Here is a 17,311-nt window from a genome sequence, read left to right as displayed (position 1 = left end):
CTGCTATTGTCTCATTTGTTCTTGTCAATACCCTGATTCACACAAGCTCTCCCAGCAAAACTCAGTGGAGAATTTTGAGCAAAACAAATAATAATTCAGAGGCACTTAACCTAATTGAAAATAGATGCCTTCATGAGGACTTCATTGCTTTGCTACCTGTAACTTGTAACTCCCCTTTGTTCTGGAGCTGAGCAGAACATTGAAGTAGGCACCTCTTCTGAAGCTGTTGAAAGAGTGAACTTGAGGTGCTGGCGTGCTGCTGGGACATAAAGGATCCATAGGGGGAACACTGGAGGGAGAGGCATTCAAGTACTTCAGTGCATTTCTTCAGTTCACACTGAATCAAGGAATGAGTGCTGCCTGACTAGAATGTGCCCAGTGCACTGAAAATGCGCCACAAACTGAAACTGAGCACCTAGGGGCCTGACTCTTCGATGCATAAAGAATTTGTTAAGGTGCCTTTAACTGGATTCATTTAGTATTTTGTGAAAGGATCTTAGGACAACCGAGAGTCAGGCTAGGCTTTGAGTTCTTAGTCTGGGCTTTTACATTCCTTTTCTTGATGAGAAAAATGTATGTTGTCTTTTTGATCTGTAAAATACTGAGAATATATTTTGTCTTCATTCCAGATCTCTAATTCAAAAGACTTATTTTTAGCTTATAATGGTTGTTTCCAAAAGTCTCCTTTGGGGCTTAATTAACTAACACTTTGTTTGCTTGCAGGTGCTTGGAATCCATGTAAATAAGTGGAAACTTGACAGGAAATTAGGCATCTACGTGTTGTTTCTTTATGCTATTTTCCTGTGCTTCTCTATATTGATAGAGTTTAATGTCTTCACCTTTGTCAACCTCCCTATGTGCCAAGACGAATACAGCAAGAAGACAGACAGATACCTCTGATGACATCTGCTGTAAATGACAGGAGGCATTTCACCTTTCTACCTACTTTCCATCAGTAATTTGAGTGTCATTCCTGCTTCGTCAGCTAACAAGCACTTTTACCTGTGTGGAAGGAAAGCGTACCTTTCTTTTAACATGCTAGCTCGAGGCAACCAAAGCATTTTCCTCCTCTTTGGATAGTGCTGCTCAGTCATAAAGCTGTGTGGATTTTATGCAGAACTCTAAAACAACCCGTTTCTGGGACATTCTGTTGTGGTTTTGATTCTCCTTTTGCAGACAATCAGCCACCACCACCATGGTTAGCAAAAGGATGGGAAAAAAATCTTTATAGTTCTTTGGATTTTGGCATTTATTTTCCATGGAAGAGGCAAGTTCAGAATTTTTCTTGGCTCAGTCAAACTGTCTCAGCTACAGGACCAGAAAGTCCAAGGCACATATCACGGCATGCACTGTTGAGGACATCATTTCACCCTTCAAGTGCTCTGCTTATAGAGGAACTGCACTGACAGCTTTTGATGGCAGTGTTGAATATTTAGCACTCTTTCCAACGAGCATGAACAATGTGGCAGAGAAAAAAGAGGAAATGGTTCTACGTTGTATCACTTGTGATGATGCACAATAGAAGTCAGAGGATCTGCATGCCAGAGAAGAGAATTACATGCAGAAATTCATACTTGAAAAAATATGTTTTACCACTCGTGAGGAATGCTGTATACATAAATATAAACTAACATTTGTGGAGTATTACACCACAAGAAAAACTTTGCATTGGCCCTTGTAAGCCCATTGTGTAGATTTAGAAGAAATTAAACAAATAAAATACAACTGGGTGCTCAGTAACTATCAGTTATTGTTATCAGCTGAGAGTAGTATCTGAACATAATCCAGACTTTGTGACCACAAAACCCACCCTGATTATGATTTGATTTGATTTGATTTGATTTGATTTGATTTGATTTGATTGGTGGAAGGAAGAAGCTCGTTTCATCATTTGAGAAGCTGGTATATTCTTCTCCATTTTTCCTTTATTCCCAGAAGCTTAATGAGATGAGTGTCTGACACTGAGCAGTGTAGATAAGAAACACGTAGAAAAAACCCAAGTATTTCAAGAAAATATCATACTTGATTTGATTGCATGCAAGTTTTGAAGCATTATATACTTCTTTTTAACCCCTACTAGAAGCCAAGATTTTATATCCTTTCCACCAGCATAAATCTGAGGTAAGGAATTACTCTGGATGTAATCGACAAGATCTGGCCCAGAGTATTAAAAATAATGGACAACATTCCACATTGTAGCAGTCATTATGAGTGCAAATCACTGAGACAGCATATATTGAATTGCTACTAAACTTTTAAAATATTTTAAAACTGTATGTGAATTATCACATAAAGTTTCTCAAGAAGCACAGTTCTCTCTATACATAGATTTTTTTAATTTTTTAATGTTTATAAACCAAAACAAATCTATCAACTGTCGATACGTTTTTAAATATATTAATATTTTGCACTTGAGACTATATATAGAAAATCCCATTATTGTGTCAATGAGAACATACTATAAAATCTTAGCAATTAAGCACTTACTCAGAAAGTTCCTTATTTTGACATATATGACAAATAATTATGTTTAACCAGCTCACATGCAGAATACTGTTTACATCAGGCAATGTGTTTACAATGAAGGCTATTTTAAAAATTATTTTGGTATAAAAAAAGGAGTTTATTCTGCTGTTGAATATTTTTAGTAATTGGATCCTTTCAATGGAATCCTAAGGAAAAGAGAGCAATGTATTTGTTATTTGTTTTATACTTTGTTACAAATGTCAGTATTAGTATCTATTTAGGGGTTTTGACTTTAATGAAGTAGGTACATAGTTAAACTAACCAGTTCTAAAAATGGCAACAAATACAGCATTATTAAAATGCTTTATTGAATAGGTAAGCATGACAGTAACATATTTGATCTCAAGTATGCCGGTGACCCCATTTCCAGACATTCAAGACATTTTTACTGCAGTGGAAAGCTGAGGAGATGGAATTCATGTTCATCTTGATGAGTCTTCTGTTGCAGAAAGGTGTGAAGATGCAGCATCCTGCTGCGCCACTGTAGGAGCATCCCTCTTTAGTCTGGCTCCCTTCGCTGCCATCTTTCTGGAGGACAGTTCGCTGCTGAAAATCTTGTGATGGCTTAGATATGACACTGAAAGGAGCACAGAGAGAGGCTGAGTAAATGTTTTTGTTCCTGTGTTCTGGTGTTGGGTGGGCTTGGAGAACTAGCTGTCTCCAAGCAAACATCTGCTTTTCTATACACAGTTCAGGCAGCTCAGATGTCTTTACACTACAGAAGAGTAGTTCCAAAATCTAGTTGTGAATGTCAGTGATCAGCTGAGTTGGCAGTGATGAGGGCATCAATGTTTATTGTGCCAGACCTAGCAAATTGTACTGTACCTTCATATTTCTGAGCCAGGCAACTGAAGAAGACTAGGGGTGCCAATTTGCTTCTGTAGCAGCTGATCCTCAGCCCAAATATGCATTAAATTGTTTGCTAATCCCATGAACCCTTCAGACATAATTTAGAATTATTCTGCCTGAATCGGATACCACCTGCTCCAGAAAACCAGTGTGTTCTGTTGGAGCAGGAGACAATCTTAGAAGGTAATACTGACCTTAAATTGCATAGCTGGTCCTGTCATCTATAGGCTTGCCTAAAACATAGATCCACTTCAAGAAAATTTATACTGAATTCTAATGCTGCATTTCATGAGGTGGTCTCATATGCATCTTCTGCTATGAGGCAGGTATCATGCCATGTTTATAATTGCAAATAACATTAGTAGGATTGTCCTCTGACACCACTGCATGACCAGGGATGTATTGATTGCCAAAGAAATATTAGATGTTGTATCAGGGCCTTGATGATATATAATCATATGAAATAGTTCAGAGAGTCCCTATGTAGTCATTACCCATATGCTAAAATAAATAAAGATGGCAGTTATAGACAGAGCCATGCAGATAAATGGAATGGCCTGAGAAAGATGTCATTGACAAATCGTTGTATGTCACATAAACCCACATCGGAATGTATCTGTAATTCAGGAGGCTATTGCTGAGTAATAGCAGACTAGTGCCTTTCAAATGTATACAAGAAAAAATAATTTGCTTATATGGTCAGGAAACCACTACAAATTTTCCAATTAAGAAGTAGAGTGATTTGGTCTTGGCGCTCTGCAGTTAGTACAGTTCTATGTTGCATCTGTTCAGATTGTGTCAGTAAAATTTTTTAGCCATTTTGTTGTACTAACCATTGCAAAAGTTAGCTGGCTGACTTTGAAATGTATGTCACAATGTTGTGTAAGTTAATGTTCATCTCAAGAGTGAAAAGAAAGCTGGTGGATGTGAGAGGGAAAACTTACTGCGATCTGAAAATTGCCAGCATACTAACACTGAAAAGTAATGCAACTCAGAAGAAGATATCCCATATCCAGCAAAGCTTAACTTCAGTAGGATTAATTCCGTGCTTAAAGCTAAGCATGTATCCAAGTGCCTTGCTGGATTGTGTCCTAAGATGACAGCCAAGCATGATTTCAGGGTTTTCTGTCATACTCAGATATTTTAATATTTAATTGGTTTTGTAGTCTAAAGACTTTATTTCTTCCTCAAACTAAAAGGACTTCTCTTCTGCTGATAGCACTTCGGATTGCCACTCTTGTAAATAAAAGAACTGGGTCCTTCTCTCAGACTACAAAACTGTGCATTTGCCCTGGTGTACAAGCAGGATCCAAAGTGAAGTGCAGCTGGTCAAGGAGAGCTTTTGGCAGCAGTTCACCGCCGCAGCTCCGTGGCAGCAGCAGGTCCCACACAGCCCCGCAGGCGCAATCTTGCCTGCGGTGCGCAAGCAGGAGTGTTTCCATTGGGTTCAGCAGTGGCTGATTCCATTTAGATACCGTAACAATTCTACTGCATTATAAAGTTGGGCAGTGGAAGTCCACCTGCTGGTACTCTGAATCCTACTGATTAATGAAAGTATCAGCTGAGTAAAGATGTCAGGCTCAGGAGCTACGTCTCAATCTAAAAAGCTACAGTTATGGTTATCTTAATGACTATTTGATGATCTAAGGGCTGCTCTCTGGGCTGAAGGCTGGCCTAGAAGAACACCTTACGTCTTCCCAAGAGATACAGCATTGTCAACCATCTTTCTCCTGGCTCAGTCATTGGCATGCCAATTTTATTTTATTTTTATATGCTTGCTGCAGCTGTAACAAACATATAATTAGTTTCTCATTTTAGCTTATATTTGTAAACATTCTGTCAACATGTAAACAAATGGAAAAGGTCTTTACTAGTCTAATACTTAGGAATTATAGAGCAGATGCTATTCTGTCTTTGATTTCCTTTGTGACTGCGCTTTAATTACACATGCTTGTTTCTATTATGTGTTTGTTCTAGTTGCACAAATCCCTCATGAGCTGTTGTCTTCCTTTCATGTGTCCTACAGTTAGATGTTTTTGATAGAGTGCTTTAAGCTGTGTAAATATTGCCTGATTATTCATGCCAAGGAAAGATCAGACCTAATGTAATATGAAACAGACACTAAAATAACACTGATAGCCAGGTGAAACCAAAGAATCTTCCTACCTGAAACGTATCACCATTGGGCATAATGTTCTGTCATCGCAACCCTCAGATCCCTCAGTTATTTGTGTTTAAGCACTCACAAGAAAATCTTTGCAGCTCGTGCATTTACTACACAGTTTCTTTTCTATTTCTTTGAAAACTCTGTATGTACGTGCACAATATTCTGCTGAAGAGAAGAATGCCGTTCAACTGACATGTACATTCCAGCTTCTGACCTACTGTGTACAAGTTTAAAAAAACTTTTGGCTAACTTGACCATACACTTTTCTCGCATTTCCCCCTGTGGGAGATCCTGATATCGTCTCCCCAGAGAAAGTTGTGAAATCCTATATATCCCTGTCCTGAAGTATGAGATACAGGTAGATCCTTCTCCACAGGCTGAGATGTATAGTGATTGTGTCAGTTTGAACATCACGTTGTTCTGCTTGCTACCATACTTCTGACAGAGTACACTGTCTGAAAGGAATGAATGATTATGGGAAACTGATGCCATTTAGGTATTTTCTTACAAGAATTACCAGTTTGATGTTAATTCCATTTATTTTTCTTTTTTACTCATGCAAAGAATGTAAGTGATCATTGCGATCTTATCAGTTATCACAGTTCACCACTTACCTTGGTAAACTTGAAAGACAAAAATAAAGGCTGATTTATAGCACTAGGGAATTGTGACAAAATCTAAATGTATCAGAATATGTCTAAAACAGACAGGTATAATCTCTATAAAGGCTAATACAAACTAAAACGCTTCCTTTCAGAGGGTTTTTACAGCAAGATTATGGCCTTCCTTTGTATACCACTTGTGTATGCAAGAAATACTTGTAAATCTGCTTCCCCAGCAGCATCTGTATCTCCAATGGCTGAAACTCTGCCATGAACTTATGACCAAATTCTTGCCTTCACATTCTTGGGCATGGTTTCCAGGGCTCATTAATGTCCTGGTAGTTGGCACAAATTTATATCAGTGGGACTGAGAGTGGAATTTGGGTCCTACTGTCTCTTCCATTGCAAGAAAGTATTTGAAGTCATTTATAATCTCTGAAATAACTTCTGAACCTTTCAAAATTCCCTCTGTTTCATACTTGCAGGCATTTGCAGTGCACCCTTAGGAGGTGCAGTACCTCTTTAAATATTATTAAAACTTTCTAGAACTGCTTACTTTGAAAACAGAAAGGGATGGGTTTGTAAACTGTAAATAACAGAAATCTATTTATCATGTTATTTATTTTTTCAATGACTGTGACCTTATGCACTGTGAATGCTCTGTGATATGGGGTCCTTTGTACAGATAAATATGTCATGAAATCCAAATGGATTTAATGTGATAATTTGTTACAAAATGTTGGCATGATATTTGATTATTTTTGTTGTGAAAATTTTAAAAAATAGTTAATCCAGCATTTATAACAGATTATAGCAGTCAGTATTGTAATGCACTATATAAAAACATGTACACTATCAATAAATTATATGAACAGATAGAGTGTTTGTTGCTTTTTTTCTCAGATGATGACTCCATGTGACACACTTTCATATTTACTGTTCAAAATCTAAAATTTCAGGACCCAACTAGGATATGTACTTGCACATTCTTGGCGGAATCTGGACCCTGCTGAACTGAATGACAAGGCCCACATTTTCATTTATTCCAGGGCGTATCACCTGGATCCAGCCATTATTTGGGGTGAGTTAAGTGTATAAGTTTGATTCACAGCGATTCTGAAACACATGATTTATTCTTTCGCGACTAGAAATGTGTGGTTTACTGAGAGCACAACTTGCTGAACTGAGGCACTGATTCAGAAGTCTCAGAAACACCCGGTATTTTGGCTGCTCTGTCCCGTGGTGTAGTGGTATCCAGCAGGTTCGCGCTGGGTACTGGGTGCTGCGTAGAGGGGATGGAAGCAAAGTCCAAAAGCTGCACAGTACTACTTTCCTTTCCCAGTTACGCAGCCTCTGGAAATACTGTGAAGAGGAGGAGTAATCCCTCTTACCTTTGATTGCCTATTTCTAGCATACCTGTAGTCCTCCTCAGGGTCTATGATGACTTCTGGTATATGTACATAGTCTCTGGTACAGTCTCTTCTGAGCTGATGAAAAACTTTCAAATGCAGTTACTGGGGAAAAAAAAAGGAGCTAAGAGTTATTAGTCTGACATATTAACATTTTCATTAGGCAAGAGTCTTCTCATGAATACTCCTAGTCAGTTTACTTTCAAGAGATGCAAGTTAAAATGAAGCTTGACCTTATTTTATTACTGACCTTATAACCTTATTACTTTATTGCTTTTATTATTTATTAATATTTATTTATTTATTAATATTTGTTATCATTACTGATATTATTACTTGTATTAACCTTATATTATTACTATTAACCACAATACATGCTTTTGGAATCCCTATTGCTGTATAAATCTGTCATTAGCCACTGTGGTTTTTGTGCATTTACAGGTGACTCCTATTGAAGTGAGGAAAGGGGATATCCTGCATTCTTTGACTTTTGCGTAGGGGTTCATTCTCTGGCATATGCTAGACTAACATTTTCTAAGCTGGGAAAAGGAGAAGATTCCTTCTTATACACAGAATTAACTTCAAAAAATCAAAATTTGAATGTGGAAAGTACCACTTCTTTTAATCCCCTATAGGTATGACATGATGACCCATGATGATCTGTTATGTAATAGGCTCTATAAAAGGCACATAATCTGTGGATTAGTGACACAATAGGCATGACAATTCCTATGGGCTCTTACCATATGCCATGTTATTGGTGCAGCTGCTTCCTACTGTATGGAAAGCAGAACTATCATATAATCTGTGCATATGCTGAAAGCACTTTATTATAGCCAAAGTGCTCATTGTACTTAAGGGCTTCCCCCATAAGCCATTTTTAAACCTTTCTGACTCAGCTGCATAAAAATACAAAAACGGGCTGCCACATGTTGTGGCTTAAGATGGAAAGGGTGAATCAGTCCTAGAAAAGGCAAGAATTCCCCCATTTGTCTTGGATCTATCAAAGAGAACTGGCATTTTGCAGTAATCGGATGTTATTTTGTCATTTAACTTTGTGTAATTGTTTGCTTCCAAAGCCTGATTCTAGAACACAATGTCACGTTCCAAACTTGTCAAATCTCTGCCTTAAAAAAAACCCAGCAAAGCCTGGACAAAGTTTTGTTTCAATTTGTCTTCATTTTCGTTTTTTAAGTATTTTGCAGAAATACTCAACTAAGTTGCAGAAATACTAAACATTTTGCAGAAAAAAAAAAAAAACCTAGTTTTTTCATGAGGTTTGGTCGATATCTTCAACAAAACTCATTTCAAAGCTTCAAATTCCTAAACTCTACATTCTTAAATTGCAAATGGTGTGAAAGAAAAAAAAATAGGTGCTTCTCTCAAATCATGTGAAAGTAGCACCACAATACTGGGGTTTTTGTATTCTGAAATTTTGCCATATTTTCCCTGGGTCTTTTTAATAGTTCTAGTCCTCTTGTTTCTTCTTCCCTAACAAGTCTTTGAAAATGCCTCGTGCTCTCTGAAAACTGATGTTCTGCATTTGCAAAATCTTAGGGTGAGTGTCGTCAGGATGGAGCCAGGCTCTTCTTGGTGACAACCAATGATAGGGCAAGGGGCAGTGGGTTCGAACTGGAACACAAGAGGTTCCACTTAAATATGAGAAGAAACTTCTTTTCAATGAGGGTGACAGACACTGGAACAGGCTGCCCAGGGGGGTTGTGGAGTCTCCTTCTCTGGAGACATTCAAAACCCACCTGGACACATTCCTGTATAACCTCATCTGGGTGTTCCTGCTCAGGCAGGGGGATTGGACTGGATGATCTTTCAAGGTCCCTTCCAATCTCTAACGTTCTGTGATTCTGTGATTTGCCTAGGATGGCTGCATATTTGTGTGAACACTGACTTCCCCCACCTGGGCAGGTCCGTGCAGATCAGCACACCTCTGCAGTTTTCTGTCTCAGCATACTTATTTTCCAGCAAAGCAAATGTAAACTCTTAGTGGGCCTGATCCCTGTTGAATTTCAGTGGAGGGAAATGAAAACCTGGGGTAGAGTTGAATTTATGTGATGCACCTACAAGATGGTTCTTATGCCATTTCGAAGGTGCCCAGGTGGTGAACACATTGAGAGCATTTTTTTTTTCTGGGACATCTGTGCCCAGAACCAACAGAAGGATTCAGAACTGCGATCTGACAAGCATACAGTGACGGATGAGTGAATCTCAGCTAACTGGTTTGTCTGAGAGGGCTAAATTCTGCATTGAGTTCATTGTCGACTGAAAATGACTACATGAGTTGGAGCAAAGAGCTCCTTAATTTAGCAGAAAAGAGCATTATGAGATACAGTAGCTGAAAATTTTAAACTAGAAAAGTCAAGGCAAACGCTCAGATGTGAATTTAAATAATATCAACAATTAAGCATTAAGACACCTTATGTAGAAGGGTGGTGAATTTTCCATCATGCAGCCTTTCAGTCAAGACTTTTTGATTTTCTAAGAGATCTTCTAAAAGCTAGAAGATAAATTTTCAAACGTCAACAGAAGTTACAGACTTGATCAAAAAACCCCTGAGAAAAGTTAGTCTTGTATTCCACAGCTGTGACTGGGTGAACATAAAGGTCCCTGTGACTCTCCCTAGGTTAGTGCCAGCAGAATCAACTGCATTCTACACTGAGGTCTAGTTTCCATCATGCAAAGGCACTGGCAGCTGCCTGGCATTTCCATTTCCACTGTGGGCTGTATGGCAAGGTCTGCTTACACTTAGAAAGCCAGGAAATTCTTTCTAAAGGTAAAAGGGACAAAAAGTTATCTTTGTCTCCCTCTCCATTCCATGCAATTGCTTTTCCCTGCCTCTGGTTCATACTTCTGCCTGGGTTTTTTTCCATTATATATTCTCTTCAAATATTTCTGGAATGATAGGGTTGCCAAATAGGAGTGCCACCGGCGCTGTCTACCAGCACATCTGTCAGTCCCCAGCCTCCACAGCTGGTCTGTATTCAGTTGGGTTTCCAGTATGACAAACATTACTTGACCACTTAGGTAACTCCAGGTCAAACGCGCCCTAAGACTGGAGCTTCGCAGCACAGATAGCTATTCATTCACTAGCAGTCTTACAACCTTACCATTAGCTTTTGCTTTAAGTAGGATTTCTTTTTTTGCAAAGCTGTCCTCTGCCAGTGTTAGACATTTCATTTGCTCAGGTCCCGTGTAAATATAAATGTTTCCAAGCTCCATCTGGTTCCAGTTACTCAAGTAATAGAAATACACATGCTTCAGGAATTTGCAGACAGAGACTTACTGCTCTGCTGCCTTATAAAATCCTTTATAAAGTTCACCATGCTCTGTTGCCTTCTGGTATACCTGTATCCTGTAAAACAATTTCCCCCAAAACTTACTGAAGTTAGAGAAACAAACAAGCTGACAGTCTCAGGCTCTTCTTTTGTAATAAGGTTAACCTGCCTTCACTACTAAATATGGCTTTATAACACACACACACACCCTTGACCACCAAAGACTGCCTCTTCCTGAAATCCCCCGTTCATATAAATACAGGAAGTAGAAATAAGAGAGGCTAAAATCAGACCCTCTTGGTAGTTTGCTTTCATTTCAGTGCTTGTTTAGTCCTCTGCCCTCCGATACTACTGCGCCTGAAGCTTGTTTTAAACATTCTCCCCCTGCCGCCCCTTGAAATATCTTCAGTACAAAACCTGAGGATGTGGAGGTGCTGCTCAGCCATGGAAAGGAATTGCTTTCTTTACCAAGGAACTCTAAAGCCACTGTGAAACAGAAAGTGTCTTAAAGTTTGCTGTAATGATGAAAACATCAGCAGAAGACAAGGGAGACAGGGATGACTCAGGGTAAGTCCTGAATTTTTAGTGACTGCTCATGTTTAATAACTGTCGCTTTCCTTTTGCTACCTAACAAAGAGCTCTCAGCTGCATTTGCAAGCTGGCTGCCGAGTTATCAGCTACAAAATCACAATGGTGTGTCATGATTGTATTGTAATTTGCAGTATTTCCTCTGGCTAACATGTTCCAGCTGAAAACAAACTGCAATGCCTTTTTATTTAGCTTGAATCTTAGGTTTTCAGAGAAAAGAAGAATGAATTCCAAGCTGCAGTTTAGGGCTAAAGGACACAATAAGGGAACTCTGTGCTTTTGGAAATGTGACAAATTTTTCTGGGAGGCTTGTTTTGCTTCCAGTGAAATACGGCGAAGTGGATAAGGACTCGTCCCTAGGAGCTGATGGTGGCTCCAGCTCCAGCATGCTGAGGTACACACCAGCCCTGTCCGCAGCCTCCCCGCAGACTTCAGATGTGTTTTCTGTTTGGAAAAGACTGCAGGCTTTCCTTGCCCCTGGCCAACAGACACTGCACCTTGCAGGATCGAGCCAGAAAACATAGTGTGAGAGAAAGCGGGTTTGGATTGGTAGGACAATAAGCTGCTGGGATTCCAGGATCAGGCTAGAATCTGCCCAAGGCTCGGTTGTACCATAAAGCCCATGCTGGAGCTGAGCGTTTCTGTTTCCTGTTGGAGACAATCAGGGGAAAATGACACAGCTGCTGAAACCTTCAGTCACCCCCCTTGGAAAAACATATACCAGATATCGGGGTGTTTCTTATCTGTCTGACACACGTAGCCTGTTTCCCACAAATAAAGTCTCCCAGATGTGTCTGTGATGGGTGCAGAAGAAGAATCTGTTTAGGTGGATATGGGATAGTCGTGTTTTTGGTCACTGAGTGTGCTGCGAATCAGTCCCCTTTGATGAAGCTGCTGCTGACAGGCTGGTGTGCTGTAGTTTCACCAGAGCACTGTTCCCAAATCTGCACATGGAGTGCGGGGGACGGAGGGAGAACCCTGTGCTGCAGCTGTCACTGCTTTTGCCTTGTTCAGTTGTTTACATTAAGTGCAACACTGACACTCTTGTTCCAAGGTACAATTGCTCAGTTCCACTTAATGTTAAACACTGAGGGACAAAGGTCACATAGCTGTAAGGAAAAAATGAAAGAATCCAATCCCTGTAGACTGGCAAGAGGAACTTAGTAGATGTTAATTCAAAGAATTTGCACTTTGCAGATATTCCCTCATTTGTGGTAGTTAAAATACCAAGTAATGAGAGACTGAAAGATTTATACTGTTTATCTTTTCCTCAGCTTGTCTGAAAGGAGCCACATGCTTGCAAAGGTTTGCTTTCAGTTTAGAGTTGCATGAGAAAGTAAATAAGCCATAGATCCTGTATTTGGACTATAAATCAAGTGGTTGCAGGAATGCAGGAATACTGAAGGATAAATGGGCATGTCGCGTGTGTTCTTCATAAGTTGATGAGCATCCAAACACTTTAACGGAACAGCCTTTTATTTCATTGACTGATTGTCTTTATTTTCAATCTATCTTCCACTCATAAAAAGGAACTTAGGTATTTAGGAAAAAAATGTTTTAAGTCTCTGTTAACATGCCACAATATTGCTGAACATCTTCAAACTTACACTTCAGCATGCATACCCTGTGGCCTCCAACATGTTACAGAATTAGAAATGTGTAGAACTAATGTTTAGCTAATTTTCTGTTATGGTCAGATGGAATTAGGCACCAATTTCACAAAGTATGTGTAGATAAAATAGTAGCTTTCAAAAGAGATCGTAACATAAGGCAAGCTGCCAATGGAGAATTTGGACCTGATTTTAAAATTCTGTGGACAAAAATTGCATGAGCAGTTAATGAGATTGCACCTTCATTCACCATATTCTTCGGGTTATTAACTAAATGGGAAAGCTTACTCACAAAAACTATGACAGTGCAAGTTATCATAAAAGTACTCTAGCAACTTTGAAAGTATCGATGTATCCATGTCTAGTAATGATTGAAAGGTCTATTCTGCATGTAGCAAATGAATAGGTTTTGCTGACTCACACCTTTGAAATGACAGAAAGACACTGGAGAGAAATCTGCCTCCAGAATTAGTAGCTCCTCAGAAAGGAATGTGGGGAGGAAAGTGTCTAGGGGCTGGCTAGAGATCAATCTAATCACATTCTTCCAAAACGGGTTGGGAGAGAAATTTAACCAGTAATTCTGACCCAGAGTCAGGCTAACTCCTAGGAATGTTAGTAAGGAGTGAGATCACAAAACATCTGGAGAAATGTAAGCTGATTGAGCCTGGTGACCACAGTTTCATGAAAACGTTTATGCTTTCATTCTAACATCTGGGAAATATATGATGAGGAGAGCAGACGGGAACTGAGACAGAGACATAATATGCAAGTATTAAATAGTCCTTTGGGATAATGGTTGGTTCAGGTAGCTGCGACGGGTTACAGTGGTTCCCATTTCTGGGGCACCAGGCTGCCTAATGAAGTAATGATTGTGCATCTTTTCAGTGAAGTGTCTTTTTGGCACAAAAACCACCGTCACAGTTGACAGATTTCGTGCGATGTGTGTAGATGTAAAGGGGTCAAGCACTGAAAGAATTTGGAGATGGAACAAGTCTCATAGGTTCACAGATTTTAGCTTTGAAACGTACTGTTTCGATTGCCTAGCCTGATGTGCTCTGGTAAGCAGCCTATCAAACCCATGACTTCTGCTGGATTGGGAGCTTTTAGATTCTTGTTGGCCACAACACCTTTCTTATCAAATAACTGTTCTGCCCCGGCTATATATCAGTCTCTGCATTGGGGTAAATAAATCTAATACCAACATTTACAGGTTTGAACTGAAAAAACAATTTTGAAATACTCCTCAAGAGCCATCCATTGTAAAGGACTTAATCCAAGTTTATTTGAACAAGTAGGACAAGTCCTGCTGGCTGCAGGAGGTCTAGAACATGGGGGTGTTGAAGTGGGGAAGGGACGGTTCAGGCAACTGGAAACAAATCAGTGTTATCAAATCTTTCTGCTGTCTGTCAAGCTCTGGAAAGGGTACGCTCTGCATCCTGGGGGATGGTGCTTCTCAGGAAGGAAATGTCTGTGCTCAAGATGCATTGCACCAAGATCGGGATATCCTGTAAAGATACAAAGAAGGAGGTGCTCTCCAAAGATACCTGAATGCGGTGCACCTAGAGAGGAGACATAACATCTCCTTAAATGCATTTAACAGAAAAGCATTTTGACAACCACACTGTCTTGTCGTGTGATCTTTCCAGTGCTTCTCAGTGAGTACTCGCCAAGCTTAGCGGATCCTTTGAGCATGTTGTGCAGTGACAGTTGTGATAGCGTGGAAGGCAACTGTCCCTTTGCTAGAGGGTAAACCACACTGGGAATATTGCCCTTGAGTAGAGAACTCACCATTCCAGACAGTCTCATACCAGTGTTCACAGGAATGGGGACACGAATGTAAGCAATATTCTGCTCATCTTCTACAGTTTCACCTAAATATAGTTTTTCACTTCCTGTCCTAAATGGCTACATGCTGGTTTGTATTGTTGACTTTCAATCCTGGAGGCAGCACAGGCTGAAAAATGTACAACACATGGGTGCATGCATCTCTCTTGCTCTGTGTGTACAGGTGTGTATGTGTAGAGTAGTGTGTCCTGGAGAGTAGCTGTGAGAGTTGCTTGACACAAATTTGGGTCAGCTCCAAGCCTTATTAAACCATGTGTACATAGTCCAGATATCTCAGAGATTATCATTTTATAGCATTTTTCCAAATGATAGTAGGACTATATTTTAACTCATCCATTGGTAAATACAGGCCTGTGAGACTCAGAAGGATCTTGAAAACAACATGGAAAATAGACATCAAAGCCAATACCTAAAATCAATCCATTAGAAAAGGAAGCTGCAGCAAGATTCACTTCCCAGAGTTTTAAATGCTTGCGAGCTTGGATTGCTAAAGAGTACAGAAACTGAAGTGTCTCAGTGAAATCAGAACAAAATATTGTCCATTGCAGATCTTTAGCCATTATAATTTTGGAAAGGAGGAAGATTTTTTCCATTTGAGATTAGAAAGAAATATTTTGGAAGGGAAATTAGGAAGAAAAGGCAGCTGTTTGGAATGTGTGACCAAATTCTAGTGCAGATGGATCTGTGAGTAGAGGGTAGGTATGCTCATCAAAAACCCTGTGATGTCCCAGAGGACTATCACATTTTCCCAACTGTATCACAGAGGTATTCCCCCTGTATAGGGAAGGGTGTGTGTATGTTTTTGACTGTTTAGATTGCCTTTTGTGATGGAACACAAATGAATGACAATTAATGTGGTATTGGAGAAGTTATTATGAGATTTAGAATTAGAAAGAATGAGGGGAAAGTTCATTTAGCACCTGTTCTCTAGAGGACCAAGGAGAGTTTATAATCCCTCTTGCCACATTATCATCAGTACAAAGTGGTTCTACAGTCCAAGGGGCTGGGATGTGCTGGGATGGACCCAGTCTTGGCAGCCTTGGTGTTCAGAGCAACAACTGGATCATAGATCGCTGTGCTGATCTGGGCCCTTACATGGAATGGACTTCTAAGGAATTAATGCAGGAATAATTACTAACCTGAGATGTCTGATATTTTTTTTTTTTAAGGCATAATATTCTGCACATTTGAAGTATTCATATTACCAAAGAATATTTCAGATTTGTCTTTCTGAATAGTATGGATCAAAACTAAGAAAACAAGAATGGAAGAAGACTTTGACTACAGAAGGGTAGCTTTAAGAAGGCCTTCAAGAACGAGTGGAAGCAGTTAACAGGAAGTCATGCTAAAAAGGCAATTAAGTAGCAATTCTCTTATCTAAGAGTAGGCACTGGCCTAAGCATGGACTGCAGTTCAACCTGTGCCCTAGATTACTTCCTAGCCCTGGTTTGAGATTATTTTTTTCTGTGGTGTTGGGCAGCTATTTCACCATGAGTAACTGAAGTGGAATCTCCAGAGTAAATCCTCATCTAGAGCCCGATAGGAGCTAGACTATATCACCCAATTGTCTTAAATTCAGTTTCTGTCCACCTCCCACTCCCCAGACACATGCAGCCTCCACAGCTGGCTCTGGTCCCTACAGAGTCATTTTTCTAGTAACCAAGTACAATATCCACCTGTCTCCTCTTCCAGCTTCTTCATCCATGGGGTTCTGATGGGCTGGCAGTTCACACTGGAGATGGCCCCCAAGGCAGTAGGGTTGGGCATGGATTCGTCCTCAAGGACGTTGCAGCAGCATCCATTTGTCACAGCTGCACACTGGATTACCAAACCAGTTTGAGGTAAGGGCCCTCTCCAGCAATGAACATGCCCTTATCCTTAGGGAGGATTGGGGATGCTATAGCAATATAGATAAGTAAATTAGTAGACTGCTGAGTAAATGGCGCTTATTTTCAAAAAACATCCAAAAAGTCAAAGCCTCGTGCTTGTTGATCTTACCCTCCCTGTGCCACCGTTGTCATAGATATGAATAATAACTGAGTAGCAGCACTACAAGCACCAGAGCAAAATAAGAATTGATTAACTGAAATTTGTTAGGAGTTTTTAGGGTGGCAAAGGCAAGATGATACTGATGTTTAGAAGGGAAGAGTTTGAAAATCATTGTTCTGTTCAGGGAAGGTACGTACATTGGTTTCTCTCTCTTGCAAGATCTATAGCAGACATTCTGCTGGTCAATTAATTATGTCTATTTTAGGACAAATAATTTGCTCCTAAGGAGCATTTAATTTGAGGATTAAGAGATCAAAATCCTGCCAATCTTTTGCTTCCCTGGTTACATTTCTGCAGACTTTTTGGAGGGTTGTATGTGAACAGGTAAGGGACTTTTTTACCTCTGTGAATGTTTGTTGATCATTATGTCTGAGCT

The 17,311-nt window shown here is 39.7% G+C and overlaps 2 protein-coding genes across 6 annotated transcripts in view; both read left to right on the top strand.

Annotated features, from left to right (window-relative positions):
- Nucleotides 1–1,725, top strand: part of SLC24A4 (solute carrier family 24 member 4) — a 93,590-nt gene extending 91,865 nt beyond the window's left edge. For 3 of the 4 annotated variants that reach the window (XM_065063633.1, XM_065063635.1, XM_065063634.1), the window contains exon 17: nucleotides 724–1,477. In XM_065063633.1, coding sequence (XP_064919705.1) covers nucleotides 724–900 — 177 coding nt within the window. In that variant the 3' untranslated portion in view covers nucleotides 901–1,477. Of the gene's footprint in view, nucleotides 1–723 lie in introns of all 4 variants that reach the window. The other variant, XM_021292460.2, reaches the window with a different exon arrangement.
- A 9,364-nt stretch (nucleotides 1,726–11,089) lies between these two features.
- Nucleotides 11,090–17,311, top strand: part of RIN3 (Ras and Rab interactor 3) — a 67,096-nt gene continuing 60,874 nt past the window's right edge. Inside the window, exon 1 of one of the 2 annotated variants that reach the window (XM_065063632.1) lies at nucleotides 11,090–11,410. Coding sequence is in view for 1 of the 2 variants with exons in the window: in XM_005506137.3 (XP_005506194.2) it covers nucleotides 11,364–11,410 (47 nt within the window). In the remaining variant the exon portion in view is untranslated. The remainder of the gene's footprint in view (nucleotides 11,411–17,311) is intronic. The other variant, XM_005506137.3, reaches the window with a different exon arrangement.

The sequence above is a fragment of the Columba livia genome, chromosome 5 (assembly GCF_036013475.1).
Source record: "Columba livia isolate bColLiv1 breed racing homer chromosome 5, bColLiv1.pat.W.v2, whole genome shotgun sequence".
Classification (NCBI taxonomy): domain Eukaryota; kingdom Metazoa; phylum Chordata; class Aves; order Columbiformes; family Columbidae; genus Columba; species Columba livia.
Note: the sequence above shows the minus strand (reverse complement) of the source record. Positions and strands in the feature narration are given on the sequence as shown.